The sequence below is a fragment of the Manis pentadactyla genome, chromosome 2, assembly GCF_030020395.1.
Source record: "Manis pentadactyla isolate mManPen7 chromosome 2, mManPen7.hap1, whole genome shotgun sequence".
Lineage (NCBI taxonomy): Eukaryota > Metazoa > Chordata > Mammalia > Pholidota > Manidae > Manis > Manis pentadactyla.
This window is the reverse complement of record NC_080020.1, coordinates 111983034-112001371: the sequence shown is the minus strand read 5'-3', so window position 1 is coordinate 112001371 and position 18338 is coordinate 111983034. Positions and strand designations below refer to the sequence as shown.

Here is an 18338-nt window from a genome sequence, read left to right as displayed (position 1 = left end):
GCCTGAAATGCCAATAAGTACATACCTATCAATAATCACCCTAAATGTAAATGGACTGAATGCACCAATCAAAAGACATAGAGTCACTGTACGGATAAAAAAACAAGACCCATCTATATGCTGCTTACAAGAGACTCACCTCAAACCCAAAGACATGCACAGACTAAAAGTCAAGGGATAGAAAAAGATATTTCATGCAAACAATAGGGAGAAAAAAGCAGGTGTTGCAGTACAAGTATCACACAAAATAGACTTCAAAACAAAGAAAGTAACAAGAGATAAAGAAGGACATTACATAATGATAAAGGGCTCAGTCGAACAAGAGGATACAACCATTATAAATATATATGCTCCCAACACAGGAGCACCAGCATATGTGAAACAAATACTAACAGAACTAAAGGAGGAAATAGAATGCAATGCATTCATTTTAGGAGACTTCAACACACCATTCACTCCAAAGGACAAATCTACCAGACAGAAAATAAGTAAGGACACAGAGGCACTGAACAACACACTAGAACAGATGGACCTAATAGACATCTATAGAACTCTACACCCAAAAGCAGCAGGATACACATTCTTCTCAAGTGCACATGGAACATTCTCCAGAATAGACCACATGCTAGGCCACAAAAAGAGCCTCAGTAAATTCAATAAGATTGAAATTTTACCAACCAACTTTTCAGACCACGAAGGTATAAAACTAGAAATAAATTGTACAAAGAAAGTATAAAAAGCCCACAAACACATGGAGGCTCAACAACACGCTGCTAAATAGACAATGGATCAACGACCAAATTAAAATGGAGATCCAGCAATATATGGAAATAAATGACAACAACAACACAAAGCCCCAACTTCTGTGGGATGCAGCGAAAGCAGTTCTAAGAAGAAAGTATATAGCAACCCAGGCATATTTAAAGAAGTCTCTCAGGCCACGGATACCCAAATGAATAGTCTAACATCACAATTATCGAAATTGGAAAAAGAAGAACAAATGAGGCCTAAAGTCAGCAGGAGAGACATAATAAAGATCACAGAAGAAATAAATAAAATTGAGAAGAATAAAACAATAGAAAAAAATCAATGAAACCAAGAGCTGGTTCTTTGAGAAAATATACAAAATAGATAAGCCTTTAGCCAGACTTACTAAGAGAAAAAGAGAATCAACACACATCAACAGAATCAGAAACGAGAAAGGAAAAATCACGATGGACCCCACAGAAACACAGAGAATTTTAGAGAATACTATGAAAACATTTATGCTGGATTTAAGATCGGAGGGGGCGGAAGATGGCGGCGTGAGTAGAGCAGCGGAAATCTCCTCCCAAAACAACATATATCTATGAAAATATAACAAAGACAACCCTTCCTAGAATAAAGACCAGAGGACACAGGACAATATCCAGACCACATCCGCACCTGAGAGAACCCAGCGCCTCGCGAAGGGGGTGAGATACAAGCCCCGGCCCGGCGGGAGCCGAGCGCCCCTCCCCCCAGCTCCCGGCGGGAGAGGAGCGGGCAGAGCGGGAGGGAGACGGAGCCCAGGGCTGCCGAACACCCAGCCCCAGCCATCCGGGCCAGAGTGCAGGGCCCTCGATACTGGGAAAACAGGGCAGTAAGAACAGTGAGCAGGCACTGGAGGCTGGGCGCCAGAGGACATAAGAAAAGCGCGCGACCATTTTTTTTTTTTTTTTGCTTTTTTGCTGCTTTGTTTTGGCGAGCGCTTTTTGGAAGTCTTAAAGGGACAGGGACCCCAATATTAGGGAAACAGGGCAGAAAGACCGGTGAGCAGAGGCCTGAGGCTGGCACCGGAGAATAAAGAAAAACGAACGACCACCTTTTTTTTTTAATTAAAAAAATTTTTTTTCTTGTTTTTTTTTGTGGTCGTTGTTTTGTTTTGGCGGGTGCTTTTTGGAAGTCTTAAAGGGGCAGGGCGGGTCACTTAATCCAGAGGTAGGGAACCCGGGATCTCAGGGCACCCTAACCCCTGGGCTGCAGGGAGCAGGGAGGCCCCTTACGGAGATAAATAGCCTCCCAGCAGCTCCTGCTCCAACGCGACTCCACCATCTTGGAGTAGCTGCCCGAGCCAGGCCACGCCCACAGCAACAGCGGAGATTAACTCCATAGCAGCCGAGCAGGAAGCAGAAAACCTGTCTGCGCGCAGCTGCGCAGCACAAGCCACTAGAGGCCGCTGTTCTCCCAGGAGAGGAGGGCCACAAACCAACAAGAAAGGAAGTCCTTCCAGCCGTCACTCGTCCCAGTTCTGCAGACTATTCCTATCACCATGAAAAGGCAAAGCTACAGGCAGACAAAGATCACAGAGACAACACCAGAGAAGGAGACAGACCTAACCAGTCTTCCTGAAAAAGAATTCAAAATAAGAATCATAAACATGCTGACAGAGATGCAGAGAAATACGCAAGAAAAATGGGATGAAGTCCGGAAAGAGATCACAGATGCCAGAAAGGAGATCGCAGAAATGAAACAAACTCTGGAAGGGTTTATAAGCAGAATGGATAGAATGCAAGAGGCCATTGATGGAATTGAAATCAGAGAACAGGAACGCATAGAAGCTGACATAGAGAGAGACAAAAGGATCTCCAGGAATGAAACAATATTAAGAGAACTGTGTGACCAATCTAAAAGGAGCAATATCCGTATTATAGGGGTCCCAGAAGAAGAAGAGAGAGGCAAAAAGATGGAAAGTATCTTAGAAGAAATAATTGCTGAAAACTTCCCCACACTGGGGGAGGAAGTAATCAAACAGACCACGGAAATACACAGAACCCCCAAAAGAAAGGATCCAAGAAGGGCAACACCAAGACACATAATAATTAAAATGGTAAAGATCAAGGACAAGGAAAGAGTGTTAAAAGCAGCTAGAGAGAAAAAGGTCACCTATAAAGGGAAACCCATCAGGCTAACGTCAGATTTCTCAACAGAAACCCTACAGGCCAGAAGAGAATGGCATGATATATTTAATACAATGAAACAGAAGGGCCTTGAACCAAGGATACTGTATCCAGCACGACTATCATTCAAATATGACGGTGGGATTAAACAATTCCCAGACAAACAAAAGCTGAGGGAATTTGCTTTCCACAAACCACCTCTACAAAACATCTCACAGGGACTGCTCTAGATGGGAGCACTCCTAGAAAGAGCACAGCACAAAACACCCAACATATGAAGAATCGAGGAGGAGGAACAGGAAGGGAGAGAAGAAAAGAATCTCCAGACAGTGTATATAACAGCTCAATAAGCGAGCTAAGTTAGGCAGTAAGATACTAAAGAGGCTAACCTTGAACCTTTGGTAACCACGAATTTAAAGCCTGCAATGGCAATAAGTACATATCTTTCAATAGTCACCCTAAATGTTAATGGGTTGAATGCACCAATCAAAAGACACAGAGTAACAGAATGGATAAAAAAGCAAGACCCATCTATATGCTGCTTACAAGAAACTCACCTCAAACCCAAAGACATGTACAGACTAAAAGTCAAGGGATGGAAAAACATATTTCAAGCAAACAACAGTGAGAAGAAAGCAGGGGTTGCAGTACTAATATCAGACAAAATAGACTTCAAAACAAAGAAAGTAACAAGAGATAAAGAAGGACACTACATAATGATAAAGGGCTCAGTCAAACAAGAGGATATAACCATTCTAAATATATATGCACCCAACACAGGAGCACCAGCATATGTGAAACAAATACTAACAGAACTAAAGGGGGATATAGACTGCAATGCATTCATTCTAGGAGACTTCAACACACCACTCACCCCAAAGGATAGATCCACTGGGCAGAAAATAAGTAAGGACACGGAAGCACTGAACAACACAGTAGAGCAGATGGACCTAATAGACATCTATAGAACTCTACATCCAAAAGCAGCGGGATATACATTCTTCTCAAGTGCACATGGAACATTCTCCAGAATAGACCACATACTAGGCCACAAAAAGAGCCTCAGAAAATTCCAAAAGATTGAAATCCTACCAACCAACTTTTCAGACCACAAAGGCATAAAACTAGAAATAAACTGTACAAAGAAAGCAAAGAGGCTCACAAACACATGGAGGCTTAACAACACGCTCCTAAATAATCAATGGATCAATGACCAAATCAAAATGGAGATCCAGCAATATATGGAAACAAATGACAACAACAACACTAAGCCCCAACTTCTGTGGGACACAGCAAAAGCAGTCTTAAGAGGAAAGTATATAGCAATCCAAGCATATTTAAAAAAGGAAGAGCAATCCCAAATGAATGGTCTAATGTCACAATTATCTAAATTGGAAAAAGAAGAACAGATGAGGCCTAAGGTCAGCAGAAGGAGGGACATAATAAAGATCAGAGAAGAAATAAATAAAATTGAGAAGAATAAAACAATAGCAAAAATCAATGAAACCAAGAGCTGGTTCTTCGAGAAAATAAACAAAATAGATAAGCCTCTAGCCAGACTTATTAAGAAGAAAAGAGAATCAACACAAATCAACAGTATCAGAAACGAGAAAGGAAAAATCACGACGGACCCCAAGGAAATGCAAAGAATTATTGGAGAATACTATGAAAACCTATATGCTAACAAGCTGGGAAACCTAGGAGAAATGGACAACTTCCTAGAAAAATATAACCTTCCAAGATTGACCCAGGAAGAAACAGAAAATCTAAACAGACCAATTACCAGCAACCAAATTGAAGAGGTAATCAAAAAACTACCAAAGAACAAAATCCCCGGGCCAGATGGATTTACCTCGGAATTTTATCAGACATACAGGGAAGACATAATACCCATTCTCCTTAAAGTTTTCCAAAAAATAGAGGAGGAGGGGATACTCCCAAACTCATTCTATGAAGCTAACATCACCCTAATACCAAAACCAGGCAAAGACCCCACCAAAAAAGAAAACTACAGACCAATATCCCTGATGAACGTAGATGCAAAAATACTCAACAAAATATTAGCAAACCGAATTCAAAAATACATCAAAAGGATCATACACCATGACCAAGTGGGATTCATCCCAGGGATGCAAGGATGGTACAACATTCGAAAGTCCATCAACATCATCCACCACATCAACAAAAAGAAAGACAAAAACCACATGATCATCTCCATAGATGCTGAAAAAGCATTTGACAAAGTTCAACATCCATTCATGTTAAAAACTCTCAGCAAAATGGGAATAGAGGGCAAGTACCTCAACATAATAAAGGCCATCTATGATAAACCCACAGCCAACATTATATTGAACAGCGAGAAGCTGAAAGCATTTCCTCTGAGATCGGGAACTAGACAGGGATGCCCACTCTCTCCACTGTTATTTAACATAGTACTGGAGGTCCTAGCCACGGCAATCAGACAAAATAAAGAAATACAAGGAATCCAGATTGGTAAAGAAGAAGTTAAACTGTCACTATTTGCAGATGACATGATACTGTACATAAAAAACCCTAAAGACTCCACCCCAAAATTACTAGAACTGATATCGGAATACAGCAAAGTTGCAGGATACAAAATCAACACACAGAAATCTGTGGCTTTCCTATATACTAACAATGAACGATCAGAGAGAGAAATCAGGAAAACAACTCCATTCACAATTGCATCAAAAAAAATAAAATACCTAGGAATAAACCTAACCAAAGAAGTGAAAGACTTATACTCTGAAAACTACAAGTCACTCTTAAGAGAAATTAAAGGGGACACGAACAGATGGAAACTCATCCCAGGCTCGTGGCTAGGAAGAATTAATATCGTCAAAATGGCCATCCTGCCCAAAGCAATATACAGATTTGATGCAATCCCTATGAAACTACCAGCAACATTCTTCAATGAACTGGAACAAATAATTCAAAAATTCATATGGAAACACCAAAGACCCCGAATAGCCAAAGCAATCCTGAGAAAGAAGAATAAAGTAGGGGGGATCTCACTCCCCAACTTCAAGCTCTACTATAAAGCCATAGTAATCAAGACAATTTGGTACTGGCACAAGAGCAGAGCCACAGATCAATGGAACAGACTAGAGAATCCAGACATTAACCCAGACATATATGGTCAATTAATATTTGATAAAGGAGCCATGGACATACAATGGCGAAATGACAGTCTCTTCAACAGGTGATGCTGGCAAAACTGGACAGCTACATGTAGGAGAATGAAACTGGACCATTGTCTAACCCCATATACAAAAGTAAACTCAAAATGGATCAAAGACCTGAATGTAAGCCATGAAACCATTAAACTCTTGGAAGAAAACATAGGCGAAAACCTCTTAGACATAAACATGAGTGACCTCTTCTTGAACATATCTCCCCGGGCAAGGAAAACAACAGCAAAAATGAGTAAGTGGGACTATATTAAGCTGAAAAGCTTCTGTACAGCAAAAGACACCATCAATAGAACAAGAAGGATACCTACAGTATGGGAGAATATATTTGAAAATGACACATCCGATAAAGGCTTGACGTCCAGAATATATAAGGAGCTCTCACGCCTCAACAAACAAAAAACAAATAACCCAATTAAAAAATGGGCAGAGGAACTGAACAGACAGTTCTCCAAAAAAGAAATACAGATGGCCAACAGACACATGAAAAGATGCTCCACATCGCTAATTATCAGAGAAATGCAAATTAAAACTACAATGAGGTATCACCTCACACCAGTAAGGATGGCTGCCATCCAAAAGACAAACAACAACAAATGTTGGCGAGGCTGTGGAGAAAGGGGAACCCTCCTACACTGCTGGTGGGAATGTAAGTTAGTTCAACCATTGTGGAAAGCAGTATGGAGGTACATCAAAATGCTCAAAACAGACTTACCATTTGACCCAGGAATTGCACTCCTAGGAATTTACCCTAAGAATGCAGCAATCAAGTTTGAGAAAGACAGATGCACCCCTATGTTTATCGCAGCACTATTTACAATAGCCAAGAATTGGAAGCAACCTAAATGTCCATCAATAGATGAATGGATAAAGAAGATGTGGTACATATACACAATGGAATACTACTCAGCTATAAGAAAAGGGCAAATCCAATCATTTGCAGCAACATGGATGGAGCTGGAGGGTATTATGCTCAGTGAAACAAGCCAAGCGGAGAAAGAGAAATACCAAATGATTTCACTTATCTGTGGAATATAAGAACAAAGGAAAAACTGAAGGAACAAAACAGCAGCAGAATCACAGAACTCAAGAATGGACTAACAGGTACCAAAGGGAAAGGGACTGGGGAGGATGGGTGGGTAGGGAGGGATAAGGGGGGGAGAAGTAGGGGGGTATTAAGATTAACATGCATGGGGGGGTAGGAGAAAAGGGAGGGCTGTACAACACAGAGAAGGCAAGTAGTGATTCTACAACATTTTGCTATGCTGATGGACAGTGACTGTAAAGGGGTTTATAGGGGAGACCTGGTATAGGGGAGAGCCTAGTAAACATAATATTCGTCATGTAAGTGTAGATTAGTGATAGCAAAAAAAAAAAAAAAAAAGGGCAGTTCCTGTGTGGTAACCTCCAACGAGTTCTACACAAGGGTATAAAGGGCATATAAAAGTGTAGGCAAAGGGTCTGTTTGTGTTTATACAGAGGATCAAAGCCTAATTGGGCTACCCCGAAAATGAACTAAGATACGATATGAAAAAGAACTTCCAACATCTGCACTCTCTGGAAGACTCATGCCAGAAGATGATCATCAAAAAACCCCAACAAAGATCCACGCACTGCTACAGCTGTAGATGCACTCATCCCACCAGTTCCTGGACTTGCCATGGGAATGAGGAAGGAGATATCTAAGCTGGCCTGTGCATACAGTAAAACAACAAAATTGGACTGGATCTATACTGTTGGAACTCAACCAAGAATTTGGAGAAGTACAAATTGTAGCGCTCCAAAGTCTTACAACTAAAAACTATTTACTGTTAAAAGAACATATGGCATGTGAACAGTCCCCAGGAATGGGTTGTTTTAATTTGTCTGATTTCTCTCAGACTGTTCTAGTTCAGTTGGACAATATCCACCATATCATAGATAAGTTTTCACAAATGCCTAAGGTGCCTAACTGGTTTTCTTGGTTTCACTGCAGATGGCTGGTAATTACAGATATGCTTTGGTTATGTAACTATACTCCTATTATGTTAATGTGTGTGTGCAATTTAAGTAGTAGCTTAAAACCTATACATGCTGAAGTTACTCTACAAGAAGATATATCAAAGAAATAATCAATCTTCCCATGTTTTCTTCCGCCTGCTACTTCTATAGCTTTTCTTCTTCCTTCCTAATAACAACCCTTAAATAGAATTCGTGCCTCATATCAAATTTACCGAGTATCATAATTCTTCCAAGTGGTAAAGATACCTCAAGACAAATGCTGGGCATAGAAGCCACAGGGCATAAATATGCAAAGAAGTAAAAAGCTAACTTTTTCAAACAATAAGGCTTCTCTCTCACTTACCAACTTCACATTTCCCTGTATGGCCCCGGAAGATGACTGGTTAGCCAGAGACGGGTAAGATTCCTCAAGGGAGGAACAACCTAAGACAGGCACAGTCGCAGGGGGGCCATCAGGTGAGAAATTGGGGATCAACAGAGGTGAGGCTTAGAACCTCACCCCCCCGCTCTGAGAGAAATCTTCTGCATACGTGGATGTTTTATTGCCCTGGTCTAGCTTGGATTAACACATAGTCTACAGGCACACACCTGATCATCTACATTTGCTCTCTTACAACACTAAACTATGTTTTCTACCTTTATCTTGTATCTACCTACCACTTCAGCATTTTATTAAAAATAATAATAATAAAGAGAGAAATGTGGTATCCACATATAAATCAAGTATAAAAACCAAATGAGTATTCATATTTGAACTGACTGTTTATAGTTCATAATGCATGAGCAAAACCGAAAGTTTCTGTGATGACTGCCCTTGTACTGTTCACTATGTAACTTATTCATTATGTAAGAATTTGTTCTACATGTAAGAACTTGTTTGTTATGCCTCAGAAGATTGGAGACTGACAAAAATTAGGCTTGGGGTGGAATAATGATTGTGCATTGAGAATTGACTCCCCTATACAGAATTTTATTGTCGTTAACAACCATTTGATCAATAAATATGAGAGATGCCCTCACAAAAAAAAAAAAAAAAAAAAAAAAAAGAAGGACAGACTTCCAATGGTAAAATAAATTAGTAACCGGGATGTAATGTATAGCATAAGGAATATAGTCAAGATATTGTAACAGCCTGGTAGGGTGATAGCTGGAACCTAGAATTATGTATATAAATGTTCTACCACTGTGTTGTACACTTGAAACTCATGTAATGTAATACTGTGTGTCAACTACCCTTCAATAAAAAATAATAATTAAAAAAAAAAAAAAAAAAAACATATATGCTAAGAAGCTGGAAAACCTAGAAGAAATGGACAACTTCCTAGAAAAATTAAAACTTCCAAAATTAAACAAGGAAGAAACACAAAATCTAAACAAATCAATTACCAGCAAAGAAAATGAATCGGTAATCAAAAAAACTACCCAAGAAAAAAACCCCTGGGCCAGATGGATTTACCTTGAAATTTTATCAGACATATAGTGAAGATATAATACCCATTCTCCTTAAAGTTTTCCAAAAAATAGAAGAGGAGGGAATACTCCCAAACTCATTCTATGGAGCCATCATCACCCTAATACCAAAACCAGGCAAAGACCCCAACAAAAAAGAAAATTACAGACCAATATCCCTGATGAACATAGATGCAAAAATACTCAACAAAATATTAGCAAACTGAATTCAAAAATACATCAAAAAGATCATACACCATGACCAAGTGGGATTAATCCCAGGGATGCAAGGAATATACAACATCCGAAAATTCATCAACATCATCCACCACATCAACAAAAAGAAGGACAAAAACCACATGATCATCTCCATAGACGCTGAAAAAACATTCAACAAAATTCAACATCCATTCATGATAAAACCTCTCAACAAAATGGGTATAGAGGGCAGGTACCTCAACATAATAAAGGCCATATATGATAAACCCACAGCTAACATCATACTGAACAGTGAGAGGCTGAAAGCTTTTCCTCTGAGATCGGGAACAAGACAGGGATGCCCACTCTCCCCACTGTTATTAACATAGTACTGGAGGTCCTAGCCATGGCAATTAGACAAAACAAAGAAATACAAGGAATTCAGATAGGTAAAGAAGAAGTCAAACTGTCACTATTTGCAGATGACATGATATTGTAAATAAAAAACCCTAAAGACTCCACTTCAAAACTACTAGAACTAATAACGGAATTCAGCAAAGTTGCAGGATACAAAAGTAACACACAGAAATCTGTGGCTTTCCTATACACTAACAATGAACTAGTAGAAAGAGAAATCAGGAAAACAATTCCATTCACAACTGCATCAAAAAAATAAAATACTTAGGTATAAACCTTACCAAGGAAGTGAAAGACCTATACCCTGAAAACTATAGACACTCTTAAGAGAAATTAAAGAGGACACTAACAAATGGAAACTCATCCCATGCTCTTGGCTAGGAAGAATTAATATCATCAAAATAGCCATCCTGCCCAAAGCAGTCTAAAGACTTGATGCAATCCTTATCAAATTACCAACAGCATTCTTCAACGACCTGGAACAAATAGTTCAAAAATTCGTATGGAAAAACCAAAGATCCCGAATAGCCAAAACAATCCTGAGAAGGAAGAATAAAGTGGGAGGGATGTAGCTCCCAAACTTCAAGCTCTACTACAAAGCCACAGTAATCAAGACAATTTGGTACTGGCACAAGAACAGAGCCACAGACCAGTGGAACAGAATAGAGACTACAGACATTAACCCAAACATATATGGTCAATTAAAATACAATAAAGGAGCCATGGACATACAATGGGGAAATGACAGTCTCTTCAACAGATGGTGCTGGCAAAACTGGACAGCTACATGTAAGAGAATGAAACTGGATCACTGTCTAACCCCATACACAAAAGTAAATTAGAAATGGATCAAAGACCTGAATGTAAGTCATGAAACTATAAAACTCTTAGAAAAAAACATAGGCAAAAATGTCTTGGACATAAACATGAGCGACTTCTTCATGAATATATCTCCCCGGGCAAGGGAAACAAAAGCAAAAATGAACAAGGGGGACTATATCAAGCTGAAAAGCTTCTGTACAGCAAAGGACACCATCAATAGAACAAAAAGGTTCCCTACAGTATGGGAGAATATATTCATAAATGACAGATCCGATAAAGGGTTGACATACAAAATATATAAAGAGCTCACACACCTCAACAAACAAAAAGCAAATAATCCAATTAAAAAATGGGCAGAGGAGCTGAACAGACACTTCTCCAAAGAAGAAATTCAGATGGCAAACAGACATATGAAAAGATGTTCCACATCGCTTGTCATCAGAGAAATGCAAATTAAAACCACAATGAGATATCACCTCACACCAGTAAGGATCACCACCATCCAAAAAACAAACAACAACAAATGTTGGCGAGGTTGCAGAGAAAGGGGAACCCTCCTACACTGCTGATGGCAATGCAAATTAGTTCAACCATTGTGAAAAGCAGTATGGAGGTTCCTCAAAAAGCTCTAAATAGAAATACCATTTGACCCAGGAATTCCACTTCTAGGAATTTACCCTAAGAATGCAGCAGCCCAGTTTGAAAAAGACAGATGCACTCCTATGTTTATCACAGCACTATTTACAATAGCCAAGAAATGGAAGCCACCTAAGTGTCCATCAATAGATGAATGGATAAAGAAGATGTGGTACATATACACAATGGAATATTATTCAACCATAAGGAGAAAACAAATCCTACCATTTGCAACAACATGGATGGAGCTAGAGGGTAGGTATTATGCTCAGTGAAATAAGCCAGCCGGAGAAAGACAAGTACCAAATGATTTCACTCATATGTGGAGTATAAGAACAAAGAAAAACTGAAGGAACGAAACAGCAGCAGACTCACAGAACCCAAGAATGGACTAACGGTTACCAAAGGGAAAAGGACTGGGCAGGAGGGGTGGGAAGGGAGGAATAAGGGCAGGGAAAAAGAAAGGGGGCCTTATGATTAGCATGTATAATGTGGGGGGGGGCATAGGGAGGGATGTGCAACACAGAGAAGACAAATAGTGAGTCCACAGCATCTTACTACGCTGATGGACAGTGACTGTAATGGGGTTTGTCAGGGGGGACTTGGTGAAGGGGGGAGTCTAGTAACCATAATGTTCTTCATGTAACTGTAGATTAATGATAATAAAATGAATTTTTAAAAAACCACAAACACACAAAACCCTGTGTGGGCAAAGTGAACCTTTTAAATATGGTGTTTCATTTTTTAAAGGCCACAGAACATTCTTCAATCTTAGAGGCAAAACACACATTTAACACATATTACAACTGAACTGATATTATATAAATAAAGAAAACCTACCTGTCCTAACCAGGAGATTCGCGGCCAGGGTTTTTTCTGCTTGATACTTGTTGATGTCAAAACTTCTAATCTTATCTCCATGCTTGTTAAGATAATCAATGACTAAAACAGTCATAAGATCCTGTAAAATAAAATTAATAATAATAATAATAGCCCATAACACTTGCTGAAGATCTTAATTTAGAATTGTGGTAAAGTTTTGGTAAATTACTCTATCAGTACAAGCTAACTCTCTTTTTAAGCTAAGACATTAACAATGCATCCAGTATCTTATCTTGTATCTTTAAGAGTCAGACAAAATGTATCCACTTCTCTGACAAGTCATTCCCAGACTACAAAGATTAAAAATGAGCTAGGAAAAGGTCCTGACAATAAAATTTGTATGTGATTTGCTTTTCTCTCTGTGGCAGGTTGTACTTTCCAAAGATGGCTACAGTATCTTCTCTCCCACAGGCTCTTCTTACATTGTGACTTTTAACAGCTCTCTCATTGAGAGCTCAGTCTATACTTCATTCCTTGAATTGGGTAGAATTTTGACTATTTTGACCAAGAGTAAAATGGGAGTGACGCTATACATTTCCCAAGGCTAAAGCATAAAAGGCAAACAGCTTCTACCTTATTCCCTGGGATAATCACTCTTGTAGCCTTCAGTCACAACATAAGCAGTCAAACTGCCCTGACCTGCCAAGCTATACATAAGAAACTCCAAACCAGCCCACTAAAAATGAAGCCCTGAAATAACATGAAGCGAAACTGTCTGACAAGTCCCCATGCAGTGGAGGCCAAGAACAGTTTGTCAAAGCCCAAGCAGGGTGAGGAAAGCTTTCTTGGGAGGATGTTCACACAGTGGGACAGCCTGGCACAGTGTGCTGGAACCCAAGCACAGTGAGGACAGAGACACCATACTGAAAGAGATCATACTGACCAAACTGAGCACAACTTGAGGATCAAAACGAATTACAGGAATGGATTTAAAATCCACAGAAATAGGAAACCATGAATCCATATAATTACAGATAAGTAAATGAATAAATTGAACATCTGATGGAAAATGGTATAGAGTTGACCCTTGAACAGAGCCAACCCCCGAGACAAAAATTGGCGGGTAACTTTTGACTTCCAAAAAACTTAACAGCAGCATACTGTTGACTAGAAGCCTTACTGATACCATAAACAGTTGATTAACACATATTTTGTATGTGTTACATACTCTACTCTTACAATAAAGTAAGCTAGAGAAAAAAAAAGTGTGTGCACGTATCAACAGAAGGATAAAGCATGGGGAAAACAGAAACAAGTGGTCAATCTGGGTAAAAGTACAGTTCCTTCTATTAGTCTTGCAACTTTTCTGTAAACTTTAAATTATTTCAAATTGAAAACAATCAGAAAATTGAACATGATGGGTATTAGATGATATCAAAGAATTAATGTTATTTTTGGTGGTATATGGTTAATTCTGTTGTAGGTTTTTGTTTGCTTGTTTTAAAGGGTGCTTACCTCTCCTGGATATGAGAGATACAGTTTATACTTAGGTATATATGCCAAGGATTTGCTTTAAAATACTCCAGAAGTGTTCTTATACATAAGTTTTGCAACTAAAATGTAAAGGATAAAAAGATAGCTCAAGATGTGAGGATCGGACCGTGGAAGTTTTGATGATGGACGGTCCTCCACCTTCCAGAACTCTAAAAGATGTCCTCACCTCCTGTTGTGTTGCAATGATTATTTCTGCTACACACCGAACTGGTATTCAAAACACTAATGCTACTGATAATAACAAACATCTCGAAACAATTAAATTAGTTAATGGAAGAAACAAATAAAAATAAACTTAATCGCACTCACAAAATATAATGGGAGAAATATGTGAAGTCCACCCAAAAAAGTACATTTATTCAGTACACACTGGCGAATGCAATTTCAAGAGAATTCACTCTTCCGTGGTTTCCACTAGACACAAGAAATCGCGTCCATTCCTCAATTCAATTTACCACCAACTAACGTCAAATACAGAAGAGTCCCCACAACCTCTTCACAAAAGTCATCCCCAGGGGCTCCTGACAGTTTTCTACCCCACCCTGCGGGGGCCACTAGGTAGCGAAGGCCGCCTCCCACCCCTTGAGGTGCCCTCGGAGGCGACCCCCGGGGACAGGACAGGGGCTGGAGCACCGGGGGCCTGCGCCGGGCCCAGACTCCGTCCCGCGCCGGCTGGAGGGCGACCCGGCCTCTCGGGGATCCCGCACCTCCGTCGGCCTGAGGCTGCTGCAGAGGGAGGGCGACGCCGGGAAGGCTGGGGAAGGCCCAGGGGAGAGAAGGGCCAGGCCCCGGCAGTGGGAAAGAAAGGCTGGATGCGGCGGGAGATGACGGGGACACGCCACACAGGAGGCTGCAGGGCGGCCCGAGGAGCCCTAGGAGCCGGCGGCCGGATGCTGTGGGGACGAGACCGCGGTCGTGAGGTGCAGGAATCTGCGGGGAGTTACCTCGGCCAGGACCCGGTCCGTCCGGGGCGGGAAGGTGCGGCGAGGCCGAGGGCGAAGGCGAAGCAGCCCGCGAGGGAGGGATGCGGAGGGCTACGGCCCAGTTCCGGACACCCGCCTAGACGCGAGCCTGCGCCCTGGAAACCGCGGAGGGCGGGGCAGAGGACGCCCGCGGCACCAGGCGCCGGCTCGGAGCTGCCGGGAATGCGGGCGGGAAGCTCGCAAGGCTCCTCCCTCCCTCCGCTCCCGGCTCTCCGAGCGGCCCCGCGGCTCCGCGAGGTCCTGCAGCCTCCGTCCGCTACCGGCCTCTGCGCACGTCCCGGGTCTCGGCGACCCCCTTCCTCCGCCGGGCTCTACGCCTCACCCTGCGCTCCTCAGACCCTCGCCTTGAGCACCGAGGCATCGTGCAGCGCTTTTTGGGAAACAGCTTAATAGCCGACTAAAGTGTAATTCTCGGAATGCCACGTTCCTATTGAAGACCTCCCCACACCCGGAAATAAAAGGAGGTACCCAGCCCTCCACACATGAGGCGGGCAACGTGGAGCACTAAGGAGCGAGTCCGCACTCGCTGTCCTAGTGATTTATTTACTATACTGTTCTAGCACCCTTCGTCCCTGTGCTGGTCCAGCCCACCGTCTGCGAACAGGAGTCACGAACAAGCCGCTCTAGGGCTAGGTTTAGCCTGGAAAAACATTTTTTCTATGGCTTAAATTTGAATTCAGCCCCCGTACCGAAGGGCATGCTCTCCGTTTCCCAGCCCGCCCTCCTCTTCACACGTTAATGTCGCTGGCCTAGCTTTTGAAGGCATTTCAGTTTGTTTATCCTTAGCGACGCTAGATACGCTCTGCTGAGCAAATTGCCCAGCACCCTCAGTTGCAAGGCTGTGAGGGTGGTTTACCTTAGCAAATAAAGGATCGAGGGCAGGAGGACTTCCCTCCTCAGCGTCATAACCCACAACGACCCCTGCTCATTGGAGTGGTATGAGTGGTGGCTCAGCACCAGTTAACGCAAAAGTTATATAGAACAGGTGGTTCAAGTCCCCCCAAAGTCGTAAACATTTTACATAAATCTTGCTAGAGTGAGCACAAAAAAATCTCAGAGAAGTTCGGAAACTAAAAAATTCTAACCTGTTCCACAATTTTCTGTGTTCCCATTTCTAGGTCTGAGTTGTGATCATGGGATAACAGGCTGATTTTGCTATATGGCCATCAGACCTAGAGGTATTGGTGTAACTCTGAAGTTCACTGTTCCACACATTTACTTATTCTTTAAAAACTTAGAGAAATGACTACAATTTGCTAAAACAAAAATTATTGAATGCCTGTTAGGTGTCAGACACTATGTTAGGTATAAAAAGGGGAATCCGATATTGTCCTTATTCAAAAGAGATTCCTACACACTTACATTATACTGCACTGATAAATTTATCCATGATAGCATTATGCACAGAATTTCTTTTCTTTATCTGGGAGAAGGGGAGGTCAGAAATATCTAAGCTATGTTTGAAATGGGGAATAGCTAGCTCAGTTGGAAGCATACCCATTTTGTGGTGACTTTGGACTTCCAGATGGAACTTCCTAGTGAAAATTAGGTACATGGTTCAGAAGCCCAATGGGAGGACTGTAAATACAGAATATGTAAACCTAAATAAGCATCAATCTCTCCTTCAGCCTGACATCCACTTTTTAAGGGTAACCTCTCTTTATTTTTTTATTTTTTTATTAAGGCATTATTGATAGACATTCTTATGAAGGTTTCACATGAAAAACAATGTGGTTACTACATTCACCCATATTATCAAGTCCCCCCCATACCCCATTGCAGTCAGTGTCCATCAGTATAGTAAGATGCCACAGAGTGACTACTTGTCTTCTATGTGCTACAGTGTCTTCCCTATAATCCCCCCAACACCATGTGTGCCAATCATAATACCGCTCAGTCCCCTTCTCCCTCCCTCCCCACCCACCCTCCCCTAGTCCTCCCCTTTGGTAACCAATAGTCCCTTCTTGGAGTGTGTGAGTCTGCTGTTGTTTTGGATAACCACTCTTTAATATATATACTGATGAATAAGAGTTTAGTGGAGAACACCAATTCTTATGAGAATGTCAGAGGGATGGAAGAAAACCAAAAGAGTTGGTGTCATGAAAGCCTAGTAAGGATGAGTCTAGGAAGGAATGGTCAGCCTATGAATATCCAGGTACGGTCAAATAAAATAAGCCTGAGAATTCCCACATTTGATTTTGTGTTTAATAGTTATACTGCAAGATACATAATCACAGAGGTCCTTTTATAGATGATGATAAAGTCTGACTAGCGTGAGCAAAAAAGGGAATTCACTGTGGAGATTCTGCTGTATCCCACAGAATCTAAGGAATCGTTTCAATACCCAATCCTTGGGAAGGACTGGAACCAGGACAAATTGTAGACATTCTCCCAGGGCAGTGCTTTCCAGTAGAAATTTCTGTAATGAAGAAAATGGTCTATGTCTGCTCTGTCCTATGGTAATGATTAGCCACAATGGTACTGAGAACTTGAAATGTAGTCAGTGCAACTGAGATACTGAATTTGCTGTTTTATTTTAATTAAACTCAAATATCTACATTTGGCTAGTAGCTCCCATATTGGACAGCGCAGTTTTAAGGCTTTGCCATTAACATGACTCACCTCCAATTCTTCTCAGCCTATGTCTCATTTCAAAATTGCAAATCTCTTGGAGGGAACTGCAAATAGTGCAGTGTGGGTAAGGGATCCACTCCTGCATCAATCAACTAAGGCTAGGATCACACACTACAGAAATGGCTGCTGAGGCCTCATGTGTAGTATTTGACGCCATTCTCCCTGCACAAGGGTAATCATTATAAGCTCATGAGTTCTTCTGTAAAATGGAGGGGTGATTTATTTGAGGTAAAGCTAGGCTGCCATATCAAAAAGCTTGTACAATAAATCAATGGCCTAAAGAATGTAGATGTTTATTTCTCTCTTATGTAACTATTACAAGGTGAGTGAGTGTGGAGAAAGTGAAGTTTCCTATGTAAAGGTTTCTCACCTGGCCCTGGTCACCTTGCTCTTTACACACACGTGCAATACGTCATTATTGACTCCATAGAGAAGAGCTCCTCCCAGTGCTCTGGGCAACATGGCTCTACAGCTGTACAAATGCAGGTGAGCAGAAACTGGAGTGATGGCAGTGCCAAGGACAGAGGATGAGACGACTACATGGACAGAGAGACCCAGAGGCAGAAACCGGCTTGCTGCATGCAGACTCGATCTGAGTGGACAGGATTCTAGTAGTTGACCTGCCACTGCAGGAATAAAGTTGGGTAAAAAACCCTTTCACCCCAAGAACATTCCACTGTCATTTTTCAATC

The 18338-nt window shown here is 41.3% G+C and overlaps 1 protein-coding gene across 6 annotated transcripts in view; it reads right to left on the bottom strand.

Annotated features, from left to right (window-relative positions):
• The window catches only part of CPLANE1 (ciliogenesis and planar polarity effector complex subunit 1), a 202807-nt gene extending 187677 nt beyond the window's left edge, over nucleotides 1–15130 (bottom strand). For 3 of the 6 annotated variants that reach the window (XR_008995195.1, XR_008995199.1, XM_057495746.1), the window contains exons 1-2: nucleotides 14974–15130; nucleotides 12494–12614 (exon numbers count right to left, since the gene is read on the bottom strand). Coding sequence is in view for 4 of the 6 variants with exons in the window: in XM_057495746.1 (XP_057351729.1) it covers nucleotides 12494–12574 (81 nt within the window). In the remaining 2 variants the exon portion in view is untranslated. The remainder of the gene's footprint in view (nucleotides 1–12493; nucleotides 12615–14973) is intronic. The other 3 variants (XM_057495732.1, XM_057495735.1, XM_057495738.1) reach the window with 1 other exon arrangement.
• Nucleotides 15131–18338: the final 3208 nt, after the last annotated feature.